Genomic DNA, 27,027 nt, shown 5'->3' on the forward strand with positions numbered 1-27,027 from the left:
AAAATAGGCATTCCATTTTCCCGAAAGCGCCGAATCCCGCCGAGCTTGCGAACACCACCTCCTTTGTAAATGTGCCAACACCACCATGTGTACACCACCATGTGTATGTGTGTTAGCTTTTCACAATCATTTCCCAAAGGATGTTAGCCACTCAACTTGCCACGCCACTCGATCCTAGCAACGATGCAAAGTTAGATCACTCGAGTGGCACTAGATGACCGATATGCAAACAAGTTTGCCCCTCTTGATAGTACGGCCATCTATCCTAAACCCGATCATAAACTTCTCTACTCACCTATGACCGGTGAAATAAAATGCCCTAGGTTATACCTTTGCCTTGCGCATTCCATTTCATCTCCTTCAATGTCGATGCAACACATGCACCATCACGATCAACAATGATATGATCCACTTCATATCATCACATGATCATATTGGTTCATCGATCTTGACTCTACTTGCTCTTCACCATTGCCATCGTCCATCGGCGTCAAGTCTTGCTCAAGCTTCACCGCCACGCGGTCCATCACTCCAAAGCCTTCGACTTGCCCTTCACGCTTGCAACCGGTCCATCAAGCCAAGTCTTGTCTTGATCTTCTCCACCTTAATCACATGACTCAATGTCATGTCTCATGTGCATTTAAGCTCCTTCATCATCACATGTGTGAGCTTTGCAACATCTCCAAGCCATTTTCACCTTCATGGCATATGTTGCTCATACACATATACCTGTGGACTAATCACCTGTGTATCTCACATAAACACAATTAGTCCACCTAGGTTGTCACTCAATTACCAAAACCAAACAAGGACCTTTCAAGTACTTTATTAAGACTTACTCTCTAAATTATTATTTGGCAAGACATTTGAATAAAAATCAATCTCTATATCTTTTCACACTCCAACAACTCTCTATATGTTGTGTGTACTCTAGAGAGCCAATCCCGCTCTTACCTATTAGAGAATATTTTTCACCAAAATCTCTATTCCCATCAATAAAGAAGAATATAAAGAAGCTCTTCGAGTTGCTTTAAGGTGATGTTTGGTTAAAACTTTATAAATGCAAACGTTAATGGAATTGATACAATCGTGATGGATCAAGATCGTATGGGTTTGACAGACCAAGATCCTAAGGGTTCCCCATAGGGCCGACTACTCGGCAAGGAGATGGGTCAGCCCACGGTCTGCTAGGAAGGCATGGAACAAGGTGGCGTGTCTTCCAAGGCAAGAAAGACCGACCTAGTCGGATTTACGAAAAATCTATCTTTGTAATAGGATTATACCTCTTCTATTGTAACCGACTAGGACAAAAATTATGTACCTGCCCTTCGGACTATATAAAGAGAGGCAGGGGCACCCCTTTGTAACATCATCATACTTAGCAATCCAATGCAAGGCAGCACGCTAAACTGGATGTAGGGTATTACGATATCCAGCGGCCTAAACCTTTATAAATCATTGTCTCATGTTAACCATCGAGTTCAGTTTACACTGAAGCCCAACCAATCCTCACTTAGCAAGGTTGCCAGTCACCAAACACTGACATGTCGTGATCTAAATAAATGTAACAAAAAAACTATGATTGTTTGGTTCGTATTAATAATGGAAAGGGAAACTGGTCGTCCTCCTCCTTTTCTCCTCGCTCTACCTTATGATATTTGCTTCGGCACTCCCTCTCCTTAGTGCTACCCCCTCAAACTCTAACCATAGGGATGAGGCATCCCGACACGCCACCACCTCATGTCGATCTCCTGTGCTCATCTCGCGTCTTCCTTCTTTGTCCGTTCCTCGCTATCGACAGCGCAAGCTCGAGCTTTGACCATGGCCATGCCTAACCATGGGGAAGTGGCATCCCAACCCACTACTACAGCCCCTACTGATCGATTTATGCCTCGGACACCCACGCCTCTGCTCGCCATGACCACACGGCTTGTCGCTCCCATGCTCGATGCCCTCATGGTCGGGTGCCCCCCTCAGCTGGTGCCCCAGTCCTGCTGCGCCTAGTAGACCTTGAGGACGGTGCCCCGTTAAGCTTTGACACCGGGATCCGATGATAAGAAGGAGCACAATGAGCAACGAGAAGCATGTAGTAACGGGATCTATTTTGCCTCCTCATGTATTCTTATCAACTTTTAACTAAGCTGAGATCCGATTCCACGTTATCGCTTTACATTGTGCTAGAACCAAATATAAACAACACAATCAACTTGCGTTGTAATCAAATCACCAAGCAAAATGAACGAACCAAACAGCACCTAAGATATCAATTAGGGCCTATTTGGGTTAAGCCAAAGAGATACAAAACCATATGGTTTATAAATTAGAGGTTATGAGCGGAGTTTTTAAAATTTCAAAAAGACTACAGTTTTTACAAAACTATGGTTTTAGAAACTACAAAGTTTATTGTATCCAAACACCCAACAATTTTAAAAAACCAAAGTATTTTCAGAAAGGTACGCAAACGTGGCCTTAATCTCTCACATTCCGCCGTATCCTCATTTCGCAGTAAAAAAAAATCCACACCGTGAAATCGTACGAGAATGCACATACTGAAAATCCACGGTATCTTCTAGTCTTCTAGAAGAAGAAATCGAGCGTACAACTTGGGCGGTCCCCTCCCCCGCCCCCCGGCTCGACACGAAGTCACGAACCCAACCCAGCCCAACCACCTCGCAAGTGAGCGCCTCCCTCCCGTCTCCTCCACCCCTGCTGGTCAGAACTCCGAAATCAAAGAGCTTTTTGGAATTCGGCCATCATTGAAAGTGGGCTTCGGTGATTTGCCATCCCACAACGGTGCTTCACCAGCTTGCCATTATGAAACATGACTCACTCGTTAGAATGCCATCCGGTGAGTTTAGAACCCTTTTCTTCCTCTTTTGCCCCAGCCCCTTTCACCGGAGCTCATCACTTGATTCCGTGCCGGCCAGATCGAGGCCGACGGCAACAATTCAGGAGCACTTCCAGTTTGTGACCGATCCGATGTAGAGCCACATCGACCCGGCGCGGCGGCTGGCGGTGCGCGTCGCGGCGATGATGCCCAACGCGCGTGTCACCTTCTCCACCGCCGTCAACGGCCACCGCCACATGTTCCCACACCTGACGTCCCCTGACGGTGAGGTCGTCTAGGGCATCGTCTCGTTCATCCCCTACTCGGACGGCTTCGACAGCGGGTTCAACCCTGACAAGCACGGCCAAGGCGTCAGTGCGTACAGGGAGCGCGCGCGAGAAGTTGGGTCCGAGATGCTCACCTCCATTGTCGCCCGCCTCACTAGGCGGGGGCACCCCATGACGCGCGTCGTGTACACCGCGCTCATCGGGTGGGTCCCTGCGGTCGTGCGGGTGCATGGCGTCCCCGCGGCGCTGTACTGGGTCAAGCTGGCCACGGTGTTCGCCATGTACTACCACTACTTCCACGGCCACGGCGCGCTCCTGGACTCCTGCGCGAGCGACGTCGCGGACCCTCACGCCGCCGTCCGCCTGCCGGGCCTCCCGCCGCTTAAGGCCGACATGATCCCGTCCTTCACGTCCATGGCCTCGCCGAGGAGCCGCAACTACCTGGCGCTCGACATGCTACGCGACATCTTCCTGGCGCTAGACAAGCACAGGCCCACGGCGGTGCTCGTGGACACGTTCGACGCGCTGGAGCCCGAGGCGCTGCGCGCGGTGCTGGGGTTCAACCTCATCGCCGTGGGCCTAGTGGTGGTGGACGAACCGTGCAAGCCATGCGTGGAGCTATTCTAGCCCAACGACGCCACCGCGTACATGGACTGGCTGGACACGAAGCCGGCACGCTCCGTGGTGTTCGTGTCCTTCGGCAGCATCCTCTCGTTGAGCAAGCGGCAGGACGAGGAGTCGAGGCGTGGCCTAGAGGCCACCGGCCGGGCGTACCTCCTGATGGGCGCAAGGGCAACACCGGTGGCGGTGGGAGTGATAGTGGGCAGGGGAAGGGGATGGTGGTGGAGTGGTGCAACCAGACGAAGGTCCTGTCGCACGGCGCCGTCGGGTGCTCCGTCACGCACTGCCGGTGGGACTCGACACTGGAGAGCATCACGGGCGGCGTGACGATGGTGGCCGTGCCGAGGTGGGCGGACCAGCCCACCGTGGCAGCACTAATGGAGGTGTCTGCGGGCGTGGGCGTGTGTGCGTGGGGCGTGGTGAGCTCCAGTGGTGCGTCGAGATGGTCATGGGAAGCACGGGCAGTGCTTCGACAGTGAGGGCGCGAGCATAGTGCTGGGGCCAACGCGCCAAAGAGGCGGCCGCCGTTGGGGGGACGTCGTAGAGGAATCGCCGTGCTCAGAGAAGATGAGCGCTAGTTGAAGAAGAGAGCTCGTTCAATTTTGCGACGTCTCCGTTCCGTTCTAGCAGCATCCTGTGAAACAAAAAGGAAAGGGGCAGGGGCAGAAGAGGAAGAAAAGAGTCCCAAAGCTCTCCAATGACATTTTGACATGATGACCATATTTTATAATGGTGATCCGACGAAACTCGTTACGGGATGACATTTTAATAAAGCTCACTTTTGATAATGGTCGAATTCAAAAAGCCCGAAATCAAATCACTGCTCCCCAGCTTCCTTTACCTTCGCAGCAAGCAAGCCTCCCGATCGGCGCTGCTCCGGCGCGGGGAAGCGTCGACGCCGGCTCGACACGAAGTCACGAACCCAACCTAGCCCAACCACCTCGCAAGTGAGCGCCTCCCTCCCGTCTCCTCCACCCCTGCTGGTCAGAACTCCGAAATCAAATCACTGCTCCCCCAGCTTCCTTTACCTTCGCAGCAAGCAAGCCTCCCCGATCGGCGCTGCTCCGGCGCGGGGAAGCGTCCTCTCGCGGCGGCCGGGAAGACCAGTTCACGCCGCCAGTCCCGGCGGCGGCTTCCGTGAGGTGCCCTTGGCTCCTGGGGCGGCGGGCTCGTGGCGGCCGGCGAGATGAACAGCCACGCGGCCGGAACAAGCAACGGCGGATCCGGGGATGCAGCCGCCGGGGGCGCGGCCAGGAGGAACACCAGGATGCCCAAGTGTGAGATCTCGCGCCGAATCTATCCCTTGTGCTTCCCGTATTGGCGGTTCTCTCGTTTTGTTCAGGCTAAGGATGGGACGGCGCGATAATATATGCTGGGGCTAGTGGTTTGGTGTTAATCTGGCCCCCTTTGGGTTTGGAGATGCTGCTAGCTTATGCTCTCTTTTGGCGTTGATATTTTTGTTGCCATGTTGTTAATCGTGGGAGCTTGCGTATTAGTGACTGTAGCCAGTTCGATCCAGAAGAAAAACCGTAGATTAGTTGGCACACGATGGTGTTATTTACATACTGATTGTGGCTAGTTCAGTTCAGTACTAAAATAGTCAATCTAGTTATTTCAGTGCATGATAGTTTCATTTTCTTATTGATTATAGGTAGTTCAATCCAGAAGAGAAACCGTCAATCCATGTGTTACATGATGGTGTTACTTCGTTATTGATATCCTGTCATATTAAGTCCAGAAGAAAACCTGTCAATCTAGTTGGTACACAACAGTATAAGCTTCTTAGTGATATAGCTAGTTCAATAAAGATGAAAAAGCGTCAAACTAGCTTTGGAATGATGGTATTGTTTACATTACACATGTTTGGACTTTGGACACTGGGTATCAATGACATTATGAGGTCAGAAATTGTGATCACCTGTTAGATAAATGCAAAGCCTGTGATGCGACTTGCATCTGCGGATCCCAAATCTATTCTTACTCAGAAATTCTTATGTACAGATTCCAAGTTCACACAGCAAGAGCTGCCGGCTTGCAAGCCGATTCTTACTCCAAAATGGGTAGGCTTACTGGCTGTGGAGAGTATGACGCTACTGGTTGTGGAGATTTAGAAAACTAACATCGGAGAAGCTCACAGATGTTTCGATCTTTGACTTATGTTTTGTAGGTTGTCTCTGTTTTCTTCATCGTCGGGGTCATCTTTGTTCCCATTGGTGTTGTTTCACTGCTAGCTGCAAGAGATGTATGCTGCCTTTTGTCTTGTGGCTTCTGTCTTAAGATAGATGTTGTGGGTTGTGGTAGTCTCATCTTTTTTCTATTTATACATGTTGACTGATTGCAGGTTGTTGAGATTATTGATCGGTATGATGAGGCATGTGTGCCAGGTAACATGACTGATAACAAGCTTGCTTACATCCAGAATGAAACCATATCCAAAGAGTGCATAAGGAATCTTACGGTAATAAGCTTAGACTTTCATGGGCATTGATTTACCGTTTGAAATACTAAGGCATAGAAGAAGCAAAAGTGCAATTAAATAGAATTTTTAAAATGATTATAAAGTTGGAACAAACATGCAGTCCACAGCATACATCTTCTATCAGATTTATCACAATTTTCTTTGCTGAAGCATTGAATTAATTTCTTTCCAGGTTACAAAGCATATGAAGCAGCCTATTTTTGTGTATTATGAACTTGATAACTTCTACCAGAACCATAGGAGGTATGCTGTTTTTAAGATTTGCTGACAAATTGACAATCATTTGAATCTTTATCCCTTTGGCACAAATTGACAGCTATCACTTTCCTGATGTTTATGAATTATCGTTTGCAATCGTTATGCTATTTTAATTGGAAAACATGATACAACAACTTAACTGCTAACTTGGATATCTTACCGCCAAAGAAAAAGTGAACAGTCTTTCATTGGAGATTTACCATGCGCTTCCCTGATTCAGGTATGTAAAGAGCCGAAACGATGCGCAGCTAAGAGATGCTAGTAAAGCTAACCAGACATCCGCTTGTGAACCTGAGAAGACCACAGCTAATGGGCAACCAATTGTTCCTTGCGGCCTCATTGCTTGGAGCTTGTTTAATGATACATATAATTTCACTCGTGGTAATGAGAACTTGACAGTGGACAAGAAAGACATCTCCTGGAAGAGTGATAGGGAGCATAAATTTGGTAAAGATGTCTATCCGAGCAACTTCCAGAATGGTGCACTTAAAGGTGGAGCAACACTTAACCCAAAGATCCCGGTATGTGAACTTTTATTCTGCACCATCATATTGTGGCATATGCTTGTATAGGGAGACTATTGTTCATTTAGTATACATCTGCAACATCATAATTTCTGCTATTGTCCATTGATTTCTTGTTCATGTGGATAAATAAAAGCTGTATGGATAAGGAATATCTGTGGCAGCTATTCATGTCAGTTGAATGTTATGTGACAGTTGAGTGAGCAAGAGGACCTCATCGTTTGGATGCGGACTGCAGCACTTCCTACGTTCAGAAAGTTATATGGAAGAATACACTTTGACCTCAAGGAGAATGACACAATAACAGTGAGATTGAATAACAACTACAATACATATAGCTTCGGCGGCAAGAAAAAGCTGGTCCTCTCCACTGCAACCTGGCTTGGAGGGAAGAACGATTTTCTTGGCTTTGCATACCTTATAGTTGGTGGGCTCTGCATTTTCCTTGCATTTGCATTCACCTTGCTGTACTTCGTAAAACCAAGGTTAGTGACTTTTTACTGTGTTGCAATCACTTGGAAATTAGCTGTGTGCTGGATTTAGTCTGTGAACCCGCTATATATATGCATATGCTATCCACTGTGATAGCCATACTGTGATGTGATGCTTGCCGTTAAGTAATCTGGGTTTAGCCTATCAAGTTTATAGAAAACCTGTAGTCAGGTATTCTGATTATGCCTGGTGCAGCCCATCTTTTACGTCAATTACTGGTTGAGGTGGCCTTCAGGCTTTAGGCTGTATGAGTACATTTCATGTCACACTACTTTGGTCCTGTTGTTGAAAGTACTTACATAGGTGCATCTTCTATAAATTTTGGTGGACTAGAACCAGACAATCCACTGTTCTGTTTTACTTTGCTGGTTTTGGTCCTTCACACTGCTATTTTGCTTATCATGGTACATTGTGTTGAGTATGTTATGCACTGTGGACTGTGGCCTGGCATGATCAAGGCTTGTACCATAAGAATGATTGTTTTAGGACTTTCTGTGCTTGTTAAAGCATCTGTCTATCATTATTTTTCATTGACACCGTACACGAGTGGAAATGCTAATCCAGTCTGTGGCCTTCGGCAGGAAACTGGGAGACCACAACTACTTATCCTGGAACAGACACCCTGCTGGACGCTAAGATGTTTTGGAGCGCCAAGTGTCCGTACTACTTGAAGTGTAACTTGTATGAAATGAATTGATCTGAACCAGAAATCTCGTTGGTCATAAGCAAGTATGGTTCAGGCTACAACTTCACATTTTTTACAAAGGGATCTAGGTGGCTACGTGATTTTGTTTCTTGTGTTCTTTAGAGCTGCATGTAGCAGTGATCATGAGAATACCTATAGATCTCTAATGGCTTGCTTCGTGGTACGAGCACTCTAAACGGTTTCCTCTAATAGTTTACTATGTGATGTTCATGCATCGGCTACCGAAGATCTGTTATCAGTCAAGGGTGCGTGGGTAATGATTGATGTAGGTTGATTGTAATATCCACAGTGGGGAATAGTACCAACGTCTGTACAAATTGATCACTGTCTGATGTTTGTTTGTCTACTACGATTTTATAGTATACGAGTGTGTGCTCTTATCTACATTTGGGTTGGAAGTACAGCCTGCACGGTCAAAATGCCCTTCTACATGTTATAAGAATCGAAAGCATAATCTACAACACTGGAGATGCATATGCGAAATTCGTTTTCACTTCTTTATTGCTCCACAGGTGGACAATGGAAAGCTTGACTAGAAAGCTTTGAGACGCATGTTCGGAGTTCATTTTCACTTTCTTTATTGCTCCACGCAGGTGAAGACAACTCGAAATCTTCTTCGCAACCATGGCTCGTGACACCCAAATAATGTTCAGCCCCAGATGCCGCAAGCAGAAGGGTAGCTCAAGCTAATTACAGTAACCTAGTCGAGAACAGTCACCTACCTCCCATCCATCAGCACAAGTTTCTTTTGGATATTCAGTCCATAGCTAGATAATAGAGTATAAAGGAACACTCATAAAATTATTGCACGGTTAAGCCCCCATGTTTAGCTTTTCAGACACTCTGTTCGGCACTCGTGCTGCCACTGTTTCCTCCTGTTCCTCGTTCTGATTCTTGGTGAGCCACTCTTGAGTGGCAACCAGGTCGGGGAGCACCGTTGCGCCTGACTGCCTCCAGCTCTCGGCGTCGGCAGTCTTGAACCGGTCCAGGAGCAGCGCATGCATCCCGATGCTCCTAGCGGGGGTGTAGTCCTTCCGCATGCTGTCACCTATGTGGAGCGCTTCTTCTGGAGCGACGTTTCCTGCCATCTCCAACGCTATCTTGTAAATTCTTGGGTCTGGCTTCTCGACGCCAACCATGCCTGAGAACACCCCGAAGTCCCATTCGGAGCCCTAGTTGCAAACCAAGACATGCATTAGTATTTAGTAGACTACTGCATTCATACCACAAAGAAAGCAGATTATTATAGAAGCATGTAACTGTGATGTGTGATCCAGTGGATATTGCACCTGATTCAACCCTAAAGCTGGCAAGATTACATCTTTGTAGCGGTACTCTGCATCGCTGACAACACCAACAGTGAGACCCTTTTCCCGCGCCCACCGCATGAAGGGCTGTGCATCAGGGAATGCTGAGTATGGCGCAGAGGAGCCAAAAGCAGAATAAATGCGCCTGAAGATTTTCTCAAATGTCTCCTCATCATAATCATAGCCAGCCTGCAGTTTGTGATAGATTATAGACCAACTGAATCACTAGGCCCTCTCAACATTAAGAAGACACACCACTAATCCAGACAAGCTTCAGATTTGTAAATTGGTCTTACCTTAACGAATGAATTCTTAACACATGTCCTCCACCATTCAATGTTCGGCATCTTAGCTGCAAATCCAAAACAAGGGTACTGTCTTGCCATCTCAGTGTATGCAAGCTTGAAGCCCTCATGCATGCGGTTGTAGTCAGGACATGGCATCCCAGCAGACTTAGCTGCCATACAGTAGTAATCCCCAAGGTGTCCTTTGTAAGCAATCAGTGTACCAGTAACATCCACGGTGATCAAGCGTAACTTCGAAAGTAGAGACATGCTTGGCAGTGATCTGAACTGTGGTCTTTGTATACAATCTACCTGCACGGTCACATAGTGAAAATTAGGACCAGACCAACCATTTTTTGCAGAACCAGCACAACAGGCATTACAAAAATATAGCATCAATGTTACAAAATTAATTTTATATATAGCTGAGCGGCAGCGCCTGAGCTCATATATCATAGGCATGGAAGGTGCACTCAGAAATTAACTTTGCAATGAGATGCTCCTCCCTCCCTCCCAACTATTCCCTCTGTTCACAGAAAGATACAATTCTCACTTTTCAATAGTCAAACGATTTGAAATTTGACCAAAGTTATATTAAAAAAGTACTAACAATTATGGTACAAAATAAGTACCATTAGATTAGTTATGAAATATATTCGTAGTAAACCTAGTTGGAGACATAAGCGGTAATACTATTCACTATAAACTTGTTAAACTAGTTTGACCTACACAAATCTCATAGTTGCATCCTTTTGTGGATGGAGGGAGTAATACCCAAGACCTTTTTTTCCATAGTGAACCAATGCTTTTTTGCAATGGATGACACATTCAATTTAAGTCAAAAGGGCCAATCGCTTTACAAAAATGAGTGCTGCAGAACACAAAAGTACCGCTCTACCAGCTGAATGGCAAGAATTATACCATATTGCCCCCTTAGGAACAAAGGAAAAGCACACAAATTTTGGAGGATTGTAATCCTATAGGAAACTTTCCTATATGTCGATTTGGAAGAAAGGACTAAACCCTGTGAAATTCCTTTGGATTACTATGAGATGCATTAAACCATATGCAGGAAAACTAGAATGAGGTTGGACCTCATGGAAACTTTCCTTTGTGTCTCAGTCTCATGGAATTCCTGTATTTTTTTTCCCTGAAAAACGTCTAGATAACATGACAAATGGGGAATAGAAAGGAAAAATAAACGTGCTGGGCAATCATTTTGTCAAACCATCAGGATGTACTGATGTGGCATCTAGGATGAATGTACAGTACCAACTTCCACAGAAAAGTCAACCTACATGGAACATTTCCTCCTTACATTGGAAATAATATAGTGAAACAAATTCAGCAGTGACCGCCGAGCAAAGCATCCCTGATCTCAGCAACAAGGCAGGAAGGTAGTAAGAATGAATATTCCGTTTCTACCAAGAAACACTCCAAACCCCTTGTAACTCCTAATTTTCAACATTTCTCTGTCATCGATTATTACTAACACCTCCAGGCCATCTAACCTATCCTGGTTGAAATCCCCATTCATTTTATTTCGCAAGAAAAGTAAGCGTAGTATAAGGCCATCACCGACCTCCTTGCTTAATAATAACAAACAAATAGCAAATCTCAACCAGAAAGTGGCAGGGACAAATCCAAAATGCTCCATTACCTAGAAAACGATCGATGATTGAACCTCCAGTCGCGGTAATGCCTGCAAGAAACAGAAGAAACACGAGATCCGGTCAGGCAACCAACAGAGGTTCACCTCGCAAGATCCTATCTTTCTGCGCAAGAACACGGCAAGAGCCAACAAACGGATACGCCATAGATGAGAGATCGCTACCTCCCAACCACGGCAGCTGTCCAACCGGAACGGGAGAAAAGTTGCGGCCTTGGGGCCTGAGATATCAAGAAACCGGCTGAACCTGTGGGCTCCTCCCAGTTCCTTGCCTATGAGGTCCAGGTTTTGATGTTTGGGAGGTGGGATTTCGATTGGTTTTTCGGTGGTATAAGTACTGGGAGTGGGGAGTGGAAATCTGTGGAATTGGGAATGGGATACCGGCGGTGATGGTCCATGGTTTTGGTTCATCGGATTTCAAGCATACTTTAATGGCACCTGGGGCAGAAAGCAGCCGATAGGTACGCGTGTCCCACTGTTGTACTAGTTGTACTAGTAGTAGTGAAAAGTTTGCAAGGGATAGGCGTGCCATGTCACGAATAGACCAAAGACTGTTTTCTTCCATGTCAACAACAGAAGTGCATCTTCAGTGGGCGACTCGTGGTCTGACGTTTGCTGGAGAAATCGAATCACCTCGAGGAAGGGAGAAGAAGAAGAACCGATGCATATCTGAGAGTGGATTCGTGGTGAAAGAAAATGGAGCAACCCCACTTACCGGAGGGCTTGCCGCACCGCACCGTCGTTGCGGCCGCACGGTCGGCAAGTGCGACGGTGCGAGCTCGAAGGAGTAGGTAGAGCCGAGGACACGTAGCAGGCAGAGCAGGCCAAGGATCTTGGGGGCGGCCGGCGAGCGGAGGAACCGACGAGGGGCTCTGCAGTTCGAGCGCTAGGCGGCTGGCCCAGGCGGCGCAGCCCCGCGCGGAGTGCCTGCTTGTGTAGCGGGGAAAAGAAGCCGGGATTGGGGAAGAACGGGAGGGCGACTGATCATTTTTATATATATTTTTATTTATTATATGCTTTTGTGTCTAATGCCTCCAAAAAGTATGATAGTATCGCTTCTTTAGAAGTTAAATAATTCACATTTAATTAGGTTTATAAAAATAGTACCAATATTTATACTTCTAAATATATTCTATGGTTGATCTAACAACACTTGTTATGCATCAAAGATATTGTTCCTTCATACTAAAATTTAAGTTACTTTGATCTTACATTAATGTTAATCCCTCGTCTAAAAAATATCAAAATATGGCTTCTCGAGAAGCCAAATAATAAAAGTTTAATTAGGCTTATAGAATAGATTTAAACATATTTATTGCATAAATATATTCTATAATCAATCTAACTATACTTATTATATATCAAAAGTGTTGTTCCCTCTGTACTAAATTGCAAGTATTTTGGTTTTACATAAATTTTACTTATATTTAGACATAATGTATATCTAGAGCATAGGAAAAAAAACTATGTATCTATAAAAGTTAAAATGACTTACAATTTAAAACAGGGAGAATGATATTTTTTATACATTTAGTCAAATTTAAAATTGTTTGACTTCTCAAAAGCAAGGTTTTCATTTTTCTTACGAAGAGTATTGTTTAGGTCCATACCGGCTAGTCTAGCATTAGGAGATTGTAGGCTCTTTCTAGCCAAATCTTACCCTTGTTTTGTTCGGTAGAGGTCTATGTTTCTACTTCCTATTTGAGAGGCTCTTCACGTCTTCCAAATATGTGGTTTGATTTACAATTTTCATGAAAAAACTACTATAAGACACGTTGCAAGCCGTTAGGATCTTTAATTTGCTTCTTTCGTCATTCACTATGAATATAGTATATTAAAGTAAAGAAGAACATAAAGGTATGAAATACAAAAATAGGTGAACTTTTTTATTATCTGAATATTGATAATTACTCTCTCCATCCTAAATTGTATGTCATTTTGGCTTTCCTAATATATAGTTTTTGTATTGTAATATATATAGACATAATGTATATCAGAGTGTATAGCAAAAACTATGTACCTATAAAAGCCAAAACAATTTAAAATTTGAAATAGAGGGAGCACATTGTTGAGCTCCTACGTACAAGGCCCTAGAATTTGGCAAGAGCTCACATAGATGAAAGTCATGTTTGGATTTTGGTAAAATGACAATATTTATGGACTAATGGTTTACGAAAGGTTAGGTGAATAGCCCACAAGCAAGACTTGAGCTACATGAGGCCATAAAAGGAGAGATGGCATGATCACATGATGCAAAAGCTCAACAAGAAGAAAGATGGGACGCATTGCCTTCTAAGTATATAATAATATGGATAAGAAGGTAGTAACTCTACCATTTAATTAATAAGAATACAGGGATACTATATACCTTATAACCTATAATTATGCTTACTATTGAAATACAATTTCTGTTGTCCACTAGTCCGTCGTCCCTCACTCCCACCTTGTCTCCCACCTTCTCGCTTGTACTCCTATCGAGGAGAACTGCTTTCACTCCTATCATGGCTAGACTGCATCCTTCTTTAACAGAGCATTGATTATAGTTTGGAGCTACAAATTTGGCAATTTTCTTTAACAAACCTCAATTGGAATATAAAGAAAACCTATTGCACTTTCAAACCTAATACATTGGATTAAAGACTAGCATCTATATTTGACTCTCACGGCTAGCAAAAGAGAAATCGTTGAAGTTTGTTAAAGAAAATTGTCAATTTTGTATGTACTGTCTATCTTGGGGATTATATGTGTAATTATTGGCTGAAAATATGTGCTTATTAATTATTACCAAAACAACCGTTTAGATAACATGGATTTACTTGAAAATATGAAATAATTGTGTATCCTTTGCAATATAAAACGAAAAGGCCATTCTGGTTCCAGGGAGGAAACATTCATTATTCGAGTTCCTTCAACAAATATTTTTGTGCTCCAAAGTACAAACGACACACTAAATTCATTGTTGCTCAATATTTGCAACTTTACCATGATGACATGACATTAATCCAGTCCCTTTCATCTTATACAAAACATCATAAATACAAAGCAAACATTTATGCCTATGATATTACAGGTAGCGGAGGTAGGACTATATTTAGCATGTTCGTTTGGCTGTGGCTTATCGTAAACGATCGTAAATTTTTAGTCGGAGTAGTATTTTTCTCTCACACAAACCAACCAACCATACTTCTTCACGAATCAGCAACAAAACGAACCAGCCAACCGAATAGGCTAATTAACAGGAAGAATATGACGTCAAACGCCGACGACAGGTGAGTGATTTATTTGCACAGAAGTGTATCCAAAATATCTCCGACGGAATCCGTACATTCACATGTAAATGTACTGACAACCATCATAACCTGCAGGACAATACAAAACAACAATAAAATAAGAAATTTGATTCATACTAGTATGTTTTGAATAAAATGTTTTTTTTAAATTGCTCCTTGCCAAAAAAGGCCTGGCCCATGCGTTATTCAGTTCAGGCCCACTTGAATACGCACTTCATGGGCCCAGACGGTTCACGGGCCTCGACCCATTCGTCCGGACATGCTTCAAATTCGCAACAGTGCAATGACACTCAAGCTGTTCCTGATGTGAATGAGCGAGAGGGGCTTACCCGGGTCTCTGGTGACGAGCATGGCGGCGCCGCCGAAGTCGCATGTCCCGCCGGCGACTCTGGTGCGCTACCAGTAGCTGTTAAACGCGTAGGAGGCGTGCGCCATCAGCGTGTCCGGCAGGTAGCACGGCCCGCCTGGCGCCGCCATGCTGCAGTCCGCGCCCGACCCGCACGCGTAGTCCATCGCCGCCTGCACGACCGCGCTCGACGCTGCCGGGTTCGCGACGCACCACAGCCCCGGACGCGCACGCCCTGGCGGGGGCGCCGGGAACGCCACAGGCGGCAGAAAAAGCGGCGCCGGCTGGCTAATACTGCCCGGCGGGCCGGCAGGCGGGGACGCGCCGGGCGCGCTCGCCACCACCGGCGGCAGCGGGGACGGCAAGGCAGGCTTTGCGGGGGGAGGGTACACGCAGTACGGCGGCGACGGAGGAACGTTGGCTGCTGGTGCTGGAGCTCCGCCGATCACGTCCTTGTATGGTGGCAACGACGGCGAGTTCACGATGTTGGGGTGCGAGTAATCCCTTGTCCTTGTCGAAGCATCCGCCCAATCTGTTGCCCATGAATTGCATGGGGACAAAGAAAATGAGAAACTAACAAGCATTCTTGTCACCATGAGAAACTATTGCATGATCATGGACAATGCAGAACGAGATTTCGGCTCAGATTGAAACGCGTCAAAATTGCGAATGGACAATGCAATGCAAATAATGTGCACTTGTAGAGTGGAGCAGTTTACTGTTACCATATTGCATAAAGATGATGGGTGCTAGGATGAAGATGAAACAGTTGTTGATCATGCTTAACCCCATGAGTTTGCCAAAAATTGTAAACGTGGGCTTCCGACGACAACGGAGGATGCATGGGAGAGTGTTATAGTGCTGGAAATTGATGGTGGACCAGGCGAACAGTATGAATTGGGAAGGCAAAGGGGAGGCAAGCAAGAATTCACCAGCTGCAAAGCTGCATGTGACTGAATTTTTTAATCCTCCGGATGCGCATCAGTTGCAAATGTTTAGCTCTTTTCGCTGTTGATTTCAGCGCCTGCAGGGCTTGGATTATATTCCCCGGCCTTTTCTCCAGGCGAAGTTTTGGCACCTGTGCTTGCGTGGTCAAAGAGAAATTCAAGAAGCGGGAAATAAGAAAAGGAGAAAAGGGAAAAGCAGGGGAGAGACTTTGATCTTGCATGAGCTGTACTGGTCTTTTCTGTTGCTTTGGTTCCACTCCAGCAGAGACAACTGGCTGATCAGTGCCTGTTTAAGTGTATATTACCCACTCCGTGCCTGTTTAAGTTGTTTTTTAAGTATAACCGGATGTGCAAAAAAATATTAGCAATATTTATATTTCTAGATAAATTTATTATGAAAATTGATTCAAGGGTCTATCTATTGATAATACTAATTATGCAATATAATATTAATATTTTCTTGTATGTATTTAGTTAAATTTAGAAATTTTTTATTTCTCGGGAAGCGAGAACGACATTTATTTTGGGACGGAGATGTTACATATTGTTCATGTGTGCACCTCTGGCTAATCCAAAAACAACTTCCAATAGAGTGATAATAGGGCTGGCCCAATACTTCAGTGATTATTGGAGGAGATACTTTAGCAGGTTACTAATAGCCCTTTCCAAATACGTATGGTCAAGAGCAGCTACACTCAACCCATGAACTTCAATTGTTTTGCGATTACACCGTACAACTCAGACACTCACAACGCACGAACACTCACGTCTATGAACGCACGCATGCAAACTCTACCCCTATGAGCATCTTCGAAGATTGGGTCAACAAATCCTCGAGAGATATATTGATGAAGTCACCACAGGTGCTCGCCGTCGAAGAAAATATTGCTTACCACTGAAAGCATAAACGCCGTTAAATCCTAGAAAATTCGCTCTCACGGGGAGTCGAACCCAGCACCCGAGGTTCTATTGAGAACTTCGATCTTAACCTAGGTACACAGGTTCATTTTTGACCCTGCCTTATAAAAACCTCTAGCAAGTAGCTCACCATGTTCTTCAACATCGGTCCAGAAACATGTGACTATGGTCCCACATGTTACTCCGTATGTTCTTTTTTACATGTCATATTAGTTTTGTTCTAAGTCAAATATTACTATCTTTGACCATCTTTTCAAAAAATCTTTATAGTTTCACAACATATGAATTATATATTATGAAAATATTTGTTAGAGTGAATCTAGAAACATAAATCTTATATCATGAACTTATTTTTTTTTTTGAAATTGTTAGTCAAAATTACAAATGTTTGACTTAGGACAAAGCTAATACGACATGTAATAAAAATGAAGAGGGCACATGTTACTTTTTCTTTTTTTTTCCTCCTTCCCTTCGCTCCAGCTCTCCATGCACCTCCCCTCCCCTCCCCGTTCCAATCCCATAACCTACCACCAGTCGACACCGTTTTGATGGTGCACGTCTCCATCCTCTTAGACCACTCCATCCTAACGTGATTGTTATCCCACTCTACACACCTGCTCTGCTGATAGAGCCTCCTCGTTGAGCTCGCACTGACATGTAGCCTCGTCATAACAGTGCTTGAGTCAATAGCTCCCACAACATGGACGCCTAGGTGGCTTGGACCACTGATCAGCGGCGGATCTAAGGGGGGGGGGGGCTGGGGGGGCTCCAGCCCCCCCTAATTTTTTGATTTCAAGCCTAATCACTGTAGCAAAAGCTTGATTTCACCATTAAATCTTCATGCAAATCAACATCTCCATTGTTTTAGCCCCCCCTTATCCCGCATCGTGCATCCGCCACTGCCACTGATGATGCCTATGGCGAGCCAAGTGGTGCCATGTTGCGGATGAAGAGAGTAGAAGAACGCTATTCTCTTTCGACTTATCGGACTGATAGGTCATTGTGTGCCTTGTCTTATATGTTGGCGTTGCAATGTTTAAGTCTGCCCCTAGAATGGTGTACGAATTTTCCCCATAGATTATGAGGCAACCTTGTAACGATCATAGGGATGTGTTAGAGATAGGAGTACCTGAGTAGAGTTCCAATAGTTCCAAGGGTTATATCCAAGCACGGAAGCGTATCCAAGCAGGAAAGCTTGCGCTTCAAAATATCTGAGGTGAAATGTTTGCTGCAAGAAGCCAAGTAGGCCTATTGTATTCTATGGCATGACTATCTTGTTATAAGTTCCTTAAAGTGCATCATTTGTTTTGAGTAGGTTTTCGATTAACTAGGTGGAGTAGTCCATCAGATGTACAATTAGAAAGTTGTGGAGAATTTAGGTATATTTCTGCTGTAGAAAACTTAGAATTTTAGCAAAGTATATATCTTTAGATATGGACTGTTGAATTTGCTACTATATATGAATGTTCAAAATTATTAATGGAAGATATATTCATGTTTTAGGTGACCTTAAAGGTTGAATCTCTAAAGAATTACAACTAAAAAGGTTTTGTTTACCTAAAAATATAGATGTTTCTGCCAAAGTTTCAAAATTTTTGGACAATTGGTCTAGGAGCTATGAATTTTTTCCCTGGCTCCCTGAAAATTTTTAGACAGATTGCATAGTTGTTTTCCGCTGCAATTTGCACCTCATAGCATTTAGAATTAAAATAAAGTAACTGTCCGCTTGACTAGCCTAGAGTTCGTCGATGGTTGTGCAGACTGAGCTGACTGGTTCTGGGGACACTCTCGGGCATAGTGGCCATCTTTGCCACATTGTTTCCCAATCTCGGGCACTCTCGGGCAATTTGCGCTAGGCTTGTTTCCCAATCTTTGGCGAGGTGGGACCTGCTGTCCCTGAGGCTGCACCTGCTGAGTGGGTGCACGGTACTGTATGGAAGAAGTCTGAGAAGTATGCTGGGGCTACCAAAATGAATGCCCGCCTGATGATTGATAGGGCACCCGTCGAACAACCTGTACCTTCTGAGTATGAGGGTGGCTAGAAGACCCCACAGCCACCCGCTTTCTCTTCCACTCTGCCTAGGAATCCCGCTGCAAGTCCTCCATAGCGATGGCAGCATTCATCATTGCCCCGAAGGTTGGATAGTTCCCAGTGTACAATTTCTCCTGAAGGATGTAACAGAGGCCACAATAGAAGCAGTCCTTCTTCTTCTCGTTAGTGTCCACATGAATGCCAGCATACTGGGACAAGTGATTAAACTTATTGACATAGTCTATCACTCTCATGCTCTCTTGTCACAGTTCTACGAACTCAGTCAGCTTTCAATTGAGGATACCAGCAGGAATATATAACTCTCTAAATGCCGCGGTGAACTCCAACCAGGTCACCGGATGATCTGGCTGCTACATGGCATGGAAGGCATCCCACCATGCACTCGTAGACCTCAATAGCTGCTGCATTGCAAAGCGCACTTTCTGCTCATCGGCCACATTAAACAACAGAAACTTCTGCTCTAGAATGCGAAGCCAGTGCTCCCCATCCAGGGGCTTAGCTGTCGGTGTGAAATTGAGTGGGTGGGTCTTGAGGAAATCCTGGTAAGAGGAGGGTCCCTCAAGATGGTGGGCACCACCCCCGTTCCCACCATTGCCCCCACGGCCTCCGCGGGCGAAGCCAGCGATAGCTTGTGCCATTAGCTCCATGGCACGGGCTGAGTCTCGGCGAGCAGCCATTAGTTCCGCCATCATCTCCGCGTGAGTCATTGGCGGTGGCAGTGGCGGCGGTGGAAAAGGATGAGGAGCTAGAAGTGGAGCCTCCTGCTCTCCCCGTTGCCATGCTCATTGGCCCGACCACTCTCGCCTTAGCCCTCGCCAAGACCGTGGGCCGCCCCGGCACTAGTGCTCCTGCGTCCGGACCTTAGATTCATCTATAAGAGATAGAAACCGTCCATTTAGAACAACCTTCCCGATCAGAAGCGATGGATTAGAGAAATGACAGCACATTTATTAAAGCATTCTTTTAGTTAATCCTATCACTTTACTAATCCAATTATACGTGTAGGGGGATTTTAGTTTAAGCAAGATGCTATTATCATGATGCATGTATCGTCCTATACGTTCACTCAAGCCGGAATATAGCGGAATTCGCAAAATTTTTGGCATATCGCACACTCACTTTCCGTATGCTAGATGATTTTTTACGCAACATAAGTCAGTGTACCTACAGAAAACTTATTAGACAAAACTAGTGTCGCTATCCTAGATAGACCATATTGTTAGGGCTTCTACTTATTTACATAATTTAATCGCATCCTACTTTTCACAAAACTTTTGTTGGTCAAATTTTTAAGTTTTTGAAAAAGAGTGATGAACTCGTAACCCATTATTGGCTCTGGTACCAACTGTGGCAGAACCGCCTGAAATAGCACACTTACGGAGGCGTCCGTCTTTCACCAGACACTAAGCACCCCGAATGCAAGCTACAGCGGGCAGTATCTGTCGGGCACACCCCAAGGGAGAACCCAAAAGATCCATATTTTTCCCCAAGGATCCAATAATGAGAATAAGTTATAATACTTAATCCATTTCATACATTCAGAGTTCATAAAAAGTACATTATTACATTTCCAAAGTCAGAGTGCGGAATATTAAACAGCGGAATTAAGAAAAACATCTAGCGCTAAAGAACACGGATCCATCTGTGCCCACAAGAAGAATCCTCCACACAAAGGTACTCCTCAAGTGTAACCTGCAACAGGGGTAAATAAACATTGAGTACACAATGTACTCGCAAGACTTATCCGACTAGTGGGAATTGAAAGCATCTAGGCCCCTAGTTGGGTTTTGGTGATTAATGACAATACAAGATTACTATGACTAACGTGTGTTTTGCAGAGATAATTGAGTTAGGTCATGGTAATGGAGATCGATTGGGCAATCAAAGTTGTCATGCCCCTACGATGGAAATCGTTTTGGTTTTCAAAGGATGGACGACAAGGTTAAGGATGACTAGTTCTAAGTGTCGATTGGAGTTGGAGAGACACTTAGAGTAGTTTAGGACTTTGTTTTTTCCTTTGGCCATACTATTAAGGGGGGTATGGATAGGTAGCTTGATCTAGTTGAGTCTAGTGAGTTAGGTGTGGTGCACACTTGTTAAAACTAGCTCTAGGTAGCTCCTATAAATGCCAAAGATCCTTTGGAGCAAACTTCATTCACATATGATCGAGAGTTGGAAGTGAATGGAGGGTCAAATGCTGACCGGACGTTGGCCCTGGTGCGACCGAACGCTGGCCATAGGGTCCGATCAGTTCATTTGATCAGCTATCTGCGTTCGGTGCGATCGGATGCTAGAGAGGTCAAGTGACCGAACGCTAAAAGGCAGCGTCCGGTTGACTCCAGTAAGGTTCCAGAGAAGGGAATCTGTGACCGAATGCGTCCGGTCAGTACTAACCGTACCCTGAGGGTTCTGCGTCCGGTCAAGTCCAGTAAGGGTTTAATGCGACCGAACACATCCGATCAGTGGTGACCAGACCCTGCCAGCGTCCGGTCAACACATTTTTACTGGTTCACGGGTTGAACTGACTGGAGCGTCCGGTCAATACGACCGGAGCATCCGGTTACCCCGCAGAAGCTCATAACGGTTTGTTTTTTAGGCTGCCTTATAAATAGAAGCTCCACTCGTGTGTGGAGTCACTTTTGCTCATTCCAACAGCTGAGAAACACGTTTGTGAATGCCAAGAAGAGCAAGGTCCTAGTGAGGTGATTGAGATTTGAGAATCCAAGAGAGTAGCCTCATTAGTGAATCAAGAGTAGCCAAGTGTGCATCCATCTTCTCATTAGGCTTTGCGTGGTCAAGTGAGAGTTCATGCTTGTTACTCTTGGTGATTGCCATCACCTAGATGGCTCAGTGGTGATTGGGAGCTTGGTGATCACCTGGCGGAGCTTGTGGGTGACCCAACTCAAGTTGTAAGCGGCTTTGGGTGGTTCGCCACGACGGAGTGTCGAAGAATCAACCCGTAGAGAGCACTTGATCCTTGCACGGATCAAGGTGGAGCTACACCCTTATGCGGGTGCTCCAACGAGGACTAGTGGGGAGTGGCGACTCTCCGATACCTCGGCAAAACATCACCGCGTTCCTCTCTCTCTCTTTACTTTGAGCATTTACTTTGAGTATTTACTTTGAGCAATTCAATACTTGTCTTTACATTCATAGAATTGCCATACTAGAGTAAGTTTAGAACATAGGTTGCAAGTCTTTTGTGCGTTAGTTTGATAAAAACACTTTTCTAGGCATAAGGGGTTAATTGGGCTATCTGTAGGATTTGATTATTGCAAGAAAATTTAGAATTAGCCCAATTCACCCCCCCCTCTTGGGCATCTTGATCCTCTCAGGAATAATTACCCAACTCCAAGGAATATGATAAGCTTTATGGTTTGTTGGTTTTCTTTTTGTAGAAAGTAGTAATAATAGTGAGTCCTTATTGATGTCATTATTAATAGCCATATTAGTTTGTTATATAGCCATTCTATGTAAGCACATATTCTACTTTCAAGCAAGAGTTGAGCAATCAGTTTCATTTCAGCACCTTCCATCTTGAAGTTCTTACTATGGTGCTAGACATGAAACAAGCCATATCGGATTACTCGGCGATTCGCGAATCAATGCCCCCAGCTAGGTACCCAAAAAACACACACCTCGCTTGTACCCCAGGCACAAGCAGGACTAACCCATCACCCTCCTATCCTGGGTGTCCAGGTCCCTGTCTAAACTTGGACTCCAAGCCCCCACTCCTGAGTCCCGGACTCAGTGCGGTGCAGGGACCTCCACCATCCCCGCTACATTTGAAACAAGCGCCAGGCTTGTTCCCCAATCTTTGGCGAGGTGGGACCTACTGTCCTTGAGGCTTCACCTGCTAAGTGGGTGCATGGTACTATGTGGAAGAAGTCTAAGAAGTATGCTGGGGCTACCAAAATGAATGCCCGCCTGATGATTGATAGGGCACCCGTCGAACAACTTGTACCTTCTAAGTATGAGGGTGGCTAGAAGACCCCGCAGCCACCCACTCTCTTCCACTCTACCTGGGAATCCCGCTGCAACTCCTCCATGGCGATGGCAGCATTCATCATTGCCCCGAAGGTCGGATAGTTCCTAGTGTACAAACTCTCCTGAAGGATGTAAGAGAGGCCACAATAGAATGGGACCTTCTTCTTCTCATCAGTGTCCACATGAATGCCAGCATACTGGGATAAGTGATTGAACTTATTGACATAGTCTATCACTGTCATACTCCCTTGTTGCAGTTCCAGGAACTCAGTTAGCTTTCTGTTGAGGATACCAGCAGGAATATAGAACTCTCTGAATGTCGTGTTGAACTCCTACCAGGTCGCTGGATGATCTGGCTGCTACATGGCATGGAAGGCATCCCACCATGCACTCGTAGACTCTAATAGCTGCTGCGCTACAAAACACACTTTCTGCTCATCGGCCACGTTGAACAACAGAAACTTCTGCTCTAGAATGCGAAGCCAGTGCTCCCCATCTAGGGGCTCAGCTATCGGTGTGAAATTGGGTGGGTGGGTCTTGAGGAAATCCTTGTAAGAGGAGGGTCCCTTAGGATGGTGGGCACCACCCCCGTTCCCACCATTGCCCTCGTGGCCTCCACGGCCGAAGCCAGCGATAGCTTGTGCCATTAGCTCCATGGCACGGGCTGAGTCTCGGTGAGCAACCATTAGTTCCTCCATCATCTCTGCGTGAGTCATTAGCGGTGGTGGTGGCAGCGACGGAAAAGAATGAGGAGCCAAAAGTGGAGCCTCCTGGCTCTCCCCGTTGCCATGCTCATTGGCCCGACCACTCTCGCCTTAGCCCTCGCCAAGACCATGGGCCACCCCAGCACTGGTGCTCCTGTGTCCGGACCTTAGATTCATCTGTAAGAGATAGAAACCATCCATTTAGAACAACCTTCCCGATCAGAAGCGATGGATTAGAGAAATGACATCACATTTATTAAAGCATTCTTTTAGTTAATCCTATCACTTTACTAATCCAATTATACGTGTAGGGGGATTTTAGTTTATGCAAGATGCTATTATCATGATGCATGTATCGTCCTATACGTTCACTCAAGCCCGAATATAGCGGAATTCGCAAAATTTTAGGCACATCGCACACTCACTTTCCGTATGCTAGATGATTTTTTACGCAACATAAGTCAGTGTACCTATAGAAAACTAATTAGATAAAACCAGTGCCGCTATCCTAGATAGACTATATTGCTAGGGCTTATACTTATTTACATAATTTAATCGCATCCTACTTTTCACAAAACTTTTATTGGTCAAATTTTTAAGTTTTTGAAAAAGAGTTATGAACTCGTAACCCATTATTGGCTCAGGTTCCAACTGTGGCAGAACCGCCTGAAATAGCACACTTACGGAGGCGCCTGTCTTCCACCAGACACTAAGCACCCCGAATGCAAGCTACAGCGGGCAGTATCCATCGGACACACCCTAAGGGAGAACCCAAAAGATCCACATTTTCCCCCAAGGATCCAATAATGAGAATGAGTTATAATACTTAATCCATTTCATACATTCAAAGTTCATAAAAAGTACATTATTACATTTCCAAAGTTAGAGTGCGGAATATTAAACAGCGGAATTAAGAAAAACATCTAGCGCTAAAGAACATGGATCCATCTATGCCCACTAGAAGAATCCTCCACAAAAAAGTACTCCTCAAGTGTAACCTGCAATAGGGGTAAATAAACACTGAGTATATAATGTACTCGCAAGACTTATCCGACTAGTGGGAATAATTTCCCAACTCCAAGGAATATGATAAGCTTTATGGTTTGTTGGTTTCCTTTTTGCAGAAAGCAGTAATAATAGTGAGTCCTTATTGATGTCATTATTAATAGCCATATTAGTTTGTTATATAGCCATTCTATGTAAGCACCTGTTCTACTTTCAAGCAAGAGTTGAGCAATCAGTTCCATTTCAGCACCTTCCATCTTCTAGTTCTTACTACGGTGCTAGACACGAAACAAGCTGTATCGGATTGCCTGGCGATTCACGGATCAATGCCCCCAGCTGGGTACCCCAAAAACACATGCCTCGCTTGTACCCTAGGCATAAGCAAGACTAACCCATCACCCTCTTGTCCTAGGTGTCCAAGTCCTCGTCCAAACTTGGACTCTAAGCCCCCACTCCTGAGTCCCGGACTCAGTGCGGTGCAAGGACCTCCATCATCCCCGCCACATTTGAAACAAGCGCTAGGCTTGTTCCCCAATCTTTGGCGTGGTGGGACCTGCTGTCCCTAAGGCTACACCTGCTGAGTGGGTGCACGGTACTATGTGGAAGAAGTCTGAGAAGTATGTTGTGGCTGCCAAAATGAATGCCCGCCTGATGATTGATAGGGCACCCATCGAACAACATCTACCTTCTGAGTATGAGGGTGGCTAGAAGACCCCACAGCCACCCGCTTTCTCTTCCACTCTGCCTGGGAATCCTGCTGCAAGCCCTCTATGGCGATGGCAACATTCATCATTGCCTCAAAGGTCGGATAGTTCCCAGTGTACAATTTCTCCTGAAGGATGTAAGAGAGGCCACAATAGAAGCGGTCCTTCTTATTCTCATTAGTGTCCACATGAATGCTAGCATACTGGGACAAGTGATTGAACTTATTGACATAGTCTATCACTGTCATACTCCCTTGTCGCAGTTCTAGAAACTCATTCAGCTTTTGGTTGAGGATACCAGTAGGAATATAGAACTCTCTGAATGCCGCGGTGAACTCCTACCAGGTCATTGGATGATCTGGCTGCTATATGGCATGGAAGGCATCCCACCATGCACTTGCGGACCCCAATAGCTGCTGCGCTGCAAAGCACACTTTCTGCTCATCGACCACGTTGAACAACAGAAACTTCTGCTCTAGAATGAGAAGCCAGTGCTCCCCATCCAGGGGCTCAGCTGTCAGTGTGAAATTGGGTGGGTGGGTCTTGAGGAAATCCTGGTAAGAGGAGGGTCCCTCAGGATGGTGGGCACCACCCCCGTTCCCACCATTGCCCTCGTGGCCTCCGCGGGCGAAGCCAGCGACAGCTTGTGCCATTAGCTCCATGGCATGGGCTGAGTCTCGGTGAGCAGCCATCAGTTAAGCCATCAACTCCATGTGAGTCATTGGCGGTGGCGGTGGTGGCGGTGAAAATGGATGAGGAGCCAGAAGTGGAGCCTCCTGGCTCTCCCCATTACCGTGCTCATTGGCCCGACCACTCTCGCCTTAGCCCTCACCAAGACCGTGGGCCACCCCAGCACTAGTGCTCCCATGTCTGGACCTTAGATTCATCTATAAGAGGTAGAAACCATCCATTTAGAACAACATTCCTGATCAGAAGCGATGGATTAGAGAAATGACAGCACATTTATTAAAGCATTCTTTTAGTTAATCCTATCACTTTACTAATCCAATTATACGTGTAGGGGGATTTTAGTTTAAGCAAGATGCTATTATCATAATGCATGTATCATCCTATACGTTCACTCAAGCCAGAATATAACGGCATTCGCAAAATTTTCGACACATCGCACACTCACTGTCGGTGCAGAATGTGACCAACTAGTAAATATTTGTAGTTTTGTTGTATGTTGTGATCGGAGGTGACCTAGCACTCAATGACATAGGATTTATATTGGTTTAGGAAATGTGCCCTACGTCCAGTCAGGGTCGGTCGGTGACTTTATTCCTGAGCCTAGGTGCTCGAAGTTTGCAGTGGTGTTACAAACTGGAAGGAGAAAGATGGGGGTGTACAAGAGGTCCAGTCGGCTCCGGTCAGAAGGGCCGAGAGTGATAGGAACTTTGCTATGAGCTAAGTGTTCAAGTGGGTGCTTGAGGTGCGAACCTAGTGGTTCTGTGGTTGTGAGCTATCGATCTAAGGAACTCTGGCCTACTAGAATCGGGCTTCTTTGTTGGAGGAAGCGCACCCCCTTTTATAGATGAAGGGGATGGCTTTACAAGTGAGAGGGTGAGGGTACGTATGCTGCCGAGCCTTGTTGCCTATGCCTACCGAGCCTTGTTGCC

General features: G+C 45.4%; 4 protein-coding genes and 1 pseudogene across 6 annotated transcripts; 2 read left to right on the top strand and 3 right to left on the bottom strand.

The window, feature by feature from the left end:
- Positions 1–2,838: 2,838 nt before the first annotated feature.
- Positions 2,839–4,279, top strand: LOC136526693 (cyanidin 3-O-rutinoside 5-O-glucosyltransferase-like; annotated as a pseudogene).
- A 248-nt stretch (positions 4,280–4,527) lies between these two features.
- Positions 4,528–8,578, top strand: LOC136527027 (ALA-interacting subunit 3-like). Of its 2 annotated transcripts, none has more exons than XM_066519624.1 (9): positions 4,528–4,682; positions 4,754–5,012; positions 5,737–5,795; positions 5,903–5,977; positions 6,077–6,193; positions 6,387–6,457; positions 6,693–6,993; positions 7,192–7,481; positions 8,070–8,578. In XM_066519624.1, exons 2-9 carry the CDS (start codon positions 4,922–4,924, stop codon positions 8,122–8,124), a joined length of 1,059 nt encoding a protein of 352 aa, XP_066375721.1. In that variant the 5' UTR covers positions 4,528–4,682; positions 4,754–4,921; the 3' UTR covers positions 8,125–8,578. The 2 variants fall into 2 exon arrangements, with proteins under 2 accessions (XP_066375721.1, XP_066375722.1); XM_066519625.1 differs by having other exon boundaries at positions 4,531–4,682; positions 4,772–5,012.
- A 170-nt stretch (positions 8,579–8,748) lies between these two features.
- On the bottom strand, positions 8,749–12,399 carry LOC136527028 (uncharacterized). 2 transcript variants are annotated; one of them, XM_066519628.1, is made up of 5 exons: positions 12,170–12,399; positions 11,446–11,487; positions 9,798–10,097; positions 9,484–9,690; positions 8,749–9,366 (listed from the first exon to the last, which is right to left on the bottom strand). In XM_066519628.1, exons 3-5 carry the CDS (start codon positions 10,053–10,055, stop codon positions 9,007–9,009), a joined length of 825 nt encoding a protein of 274 aa, XP_066375725.1. In that variant the 5' UTR covers positions 10,056–10,097; positions 11,446–11,487; positions 12,170–12,399; the 3' UTR covers positions 8,749–9,006. The 2 variants fall into 2 exon arrangements, with proteins under 2 accessions (XP_066375725.1, XP_066375723.1); XM_066519626.1 differs by lacking the exon at positions 12,170–12,399 and adding an exon at positions 11,620–11,920.
- A 2,741-nt stretch (positions 12,400–15,140) lies between these two features.
- On the bottom strand, positions 15,141–15,870 carry LOC136528029 (uncharacterized). The gene is made up of 2 exons (XM_066520915.1): positions 15,816–15,870; positions 15,141–15,622 (listed from the first exon to the last, which is right to left on the bottom strand). The coding sequence occupies exons 1-2, from the start codon at positions 15,868–15,870 to the stop codon at positions 15,141–15,143; spliced, it is 537 nt and encodes a 178-aa protein (XP_066377012.1).
- An 8,758-nt stretch (positions 15,871–24,628) lies between these two features.
- On the bottom strand, positions 24,629–26,070 carry LOC136526694 (uncharacterized). The gene is made up of 3 exons (XM_066519278.1): positions 25,843–26,070; positions 25,390–25,746; positions 24,629–24,697 (listed from the first exon to the last, which is right to left on the bottom strand). The coding sequence occupies exons 1-3, from the start codon at positions 26,068–26,070 to the stop codon at positions 24,629–24,631; spliced, it is 654 nt and encodes a 217-aa protein (XP_066375375.1).
- Positions 26,071–27,027: the final 957 nt, after the last annotated feature.

Source organism: Miscanthus floridulus, chromosome 19, assembly GCF_019320115.1.
Source record: "Miscanthus floridulus cultivar M001 chromosome 19, ASM1932011v1, whole genome shotgun sequence".
Taxonomy (NCBI): domain Eukaryota; kingdom Viridiplantae; phylum Streptophyta; class Magnoliopsida; order Poales; family Poaceae; genus Miscanthus; species Miscanthus floridulus.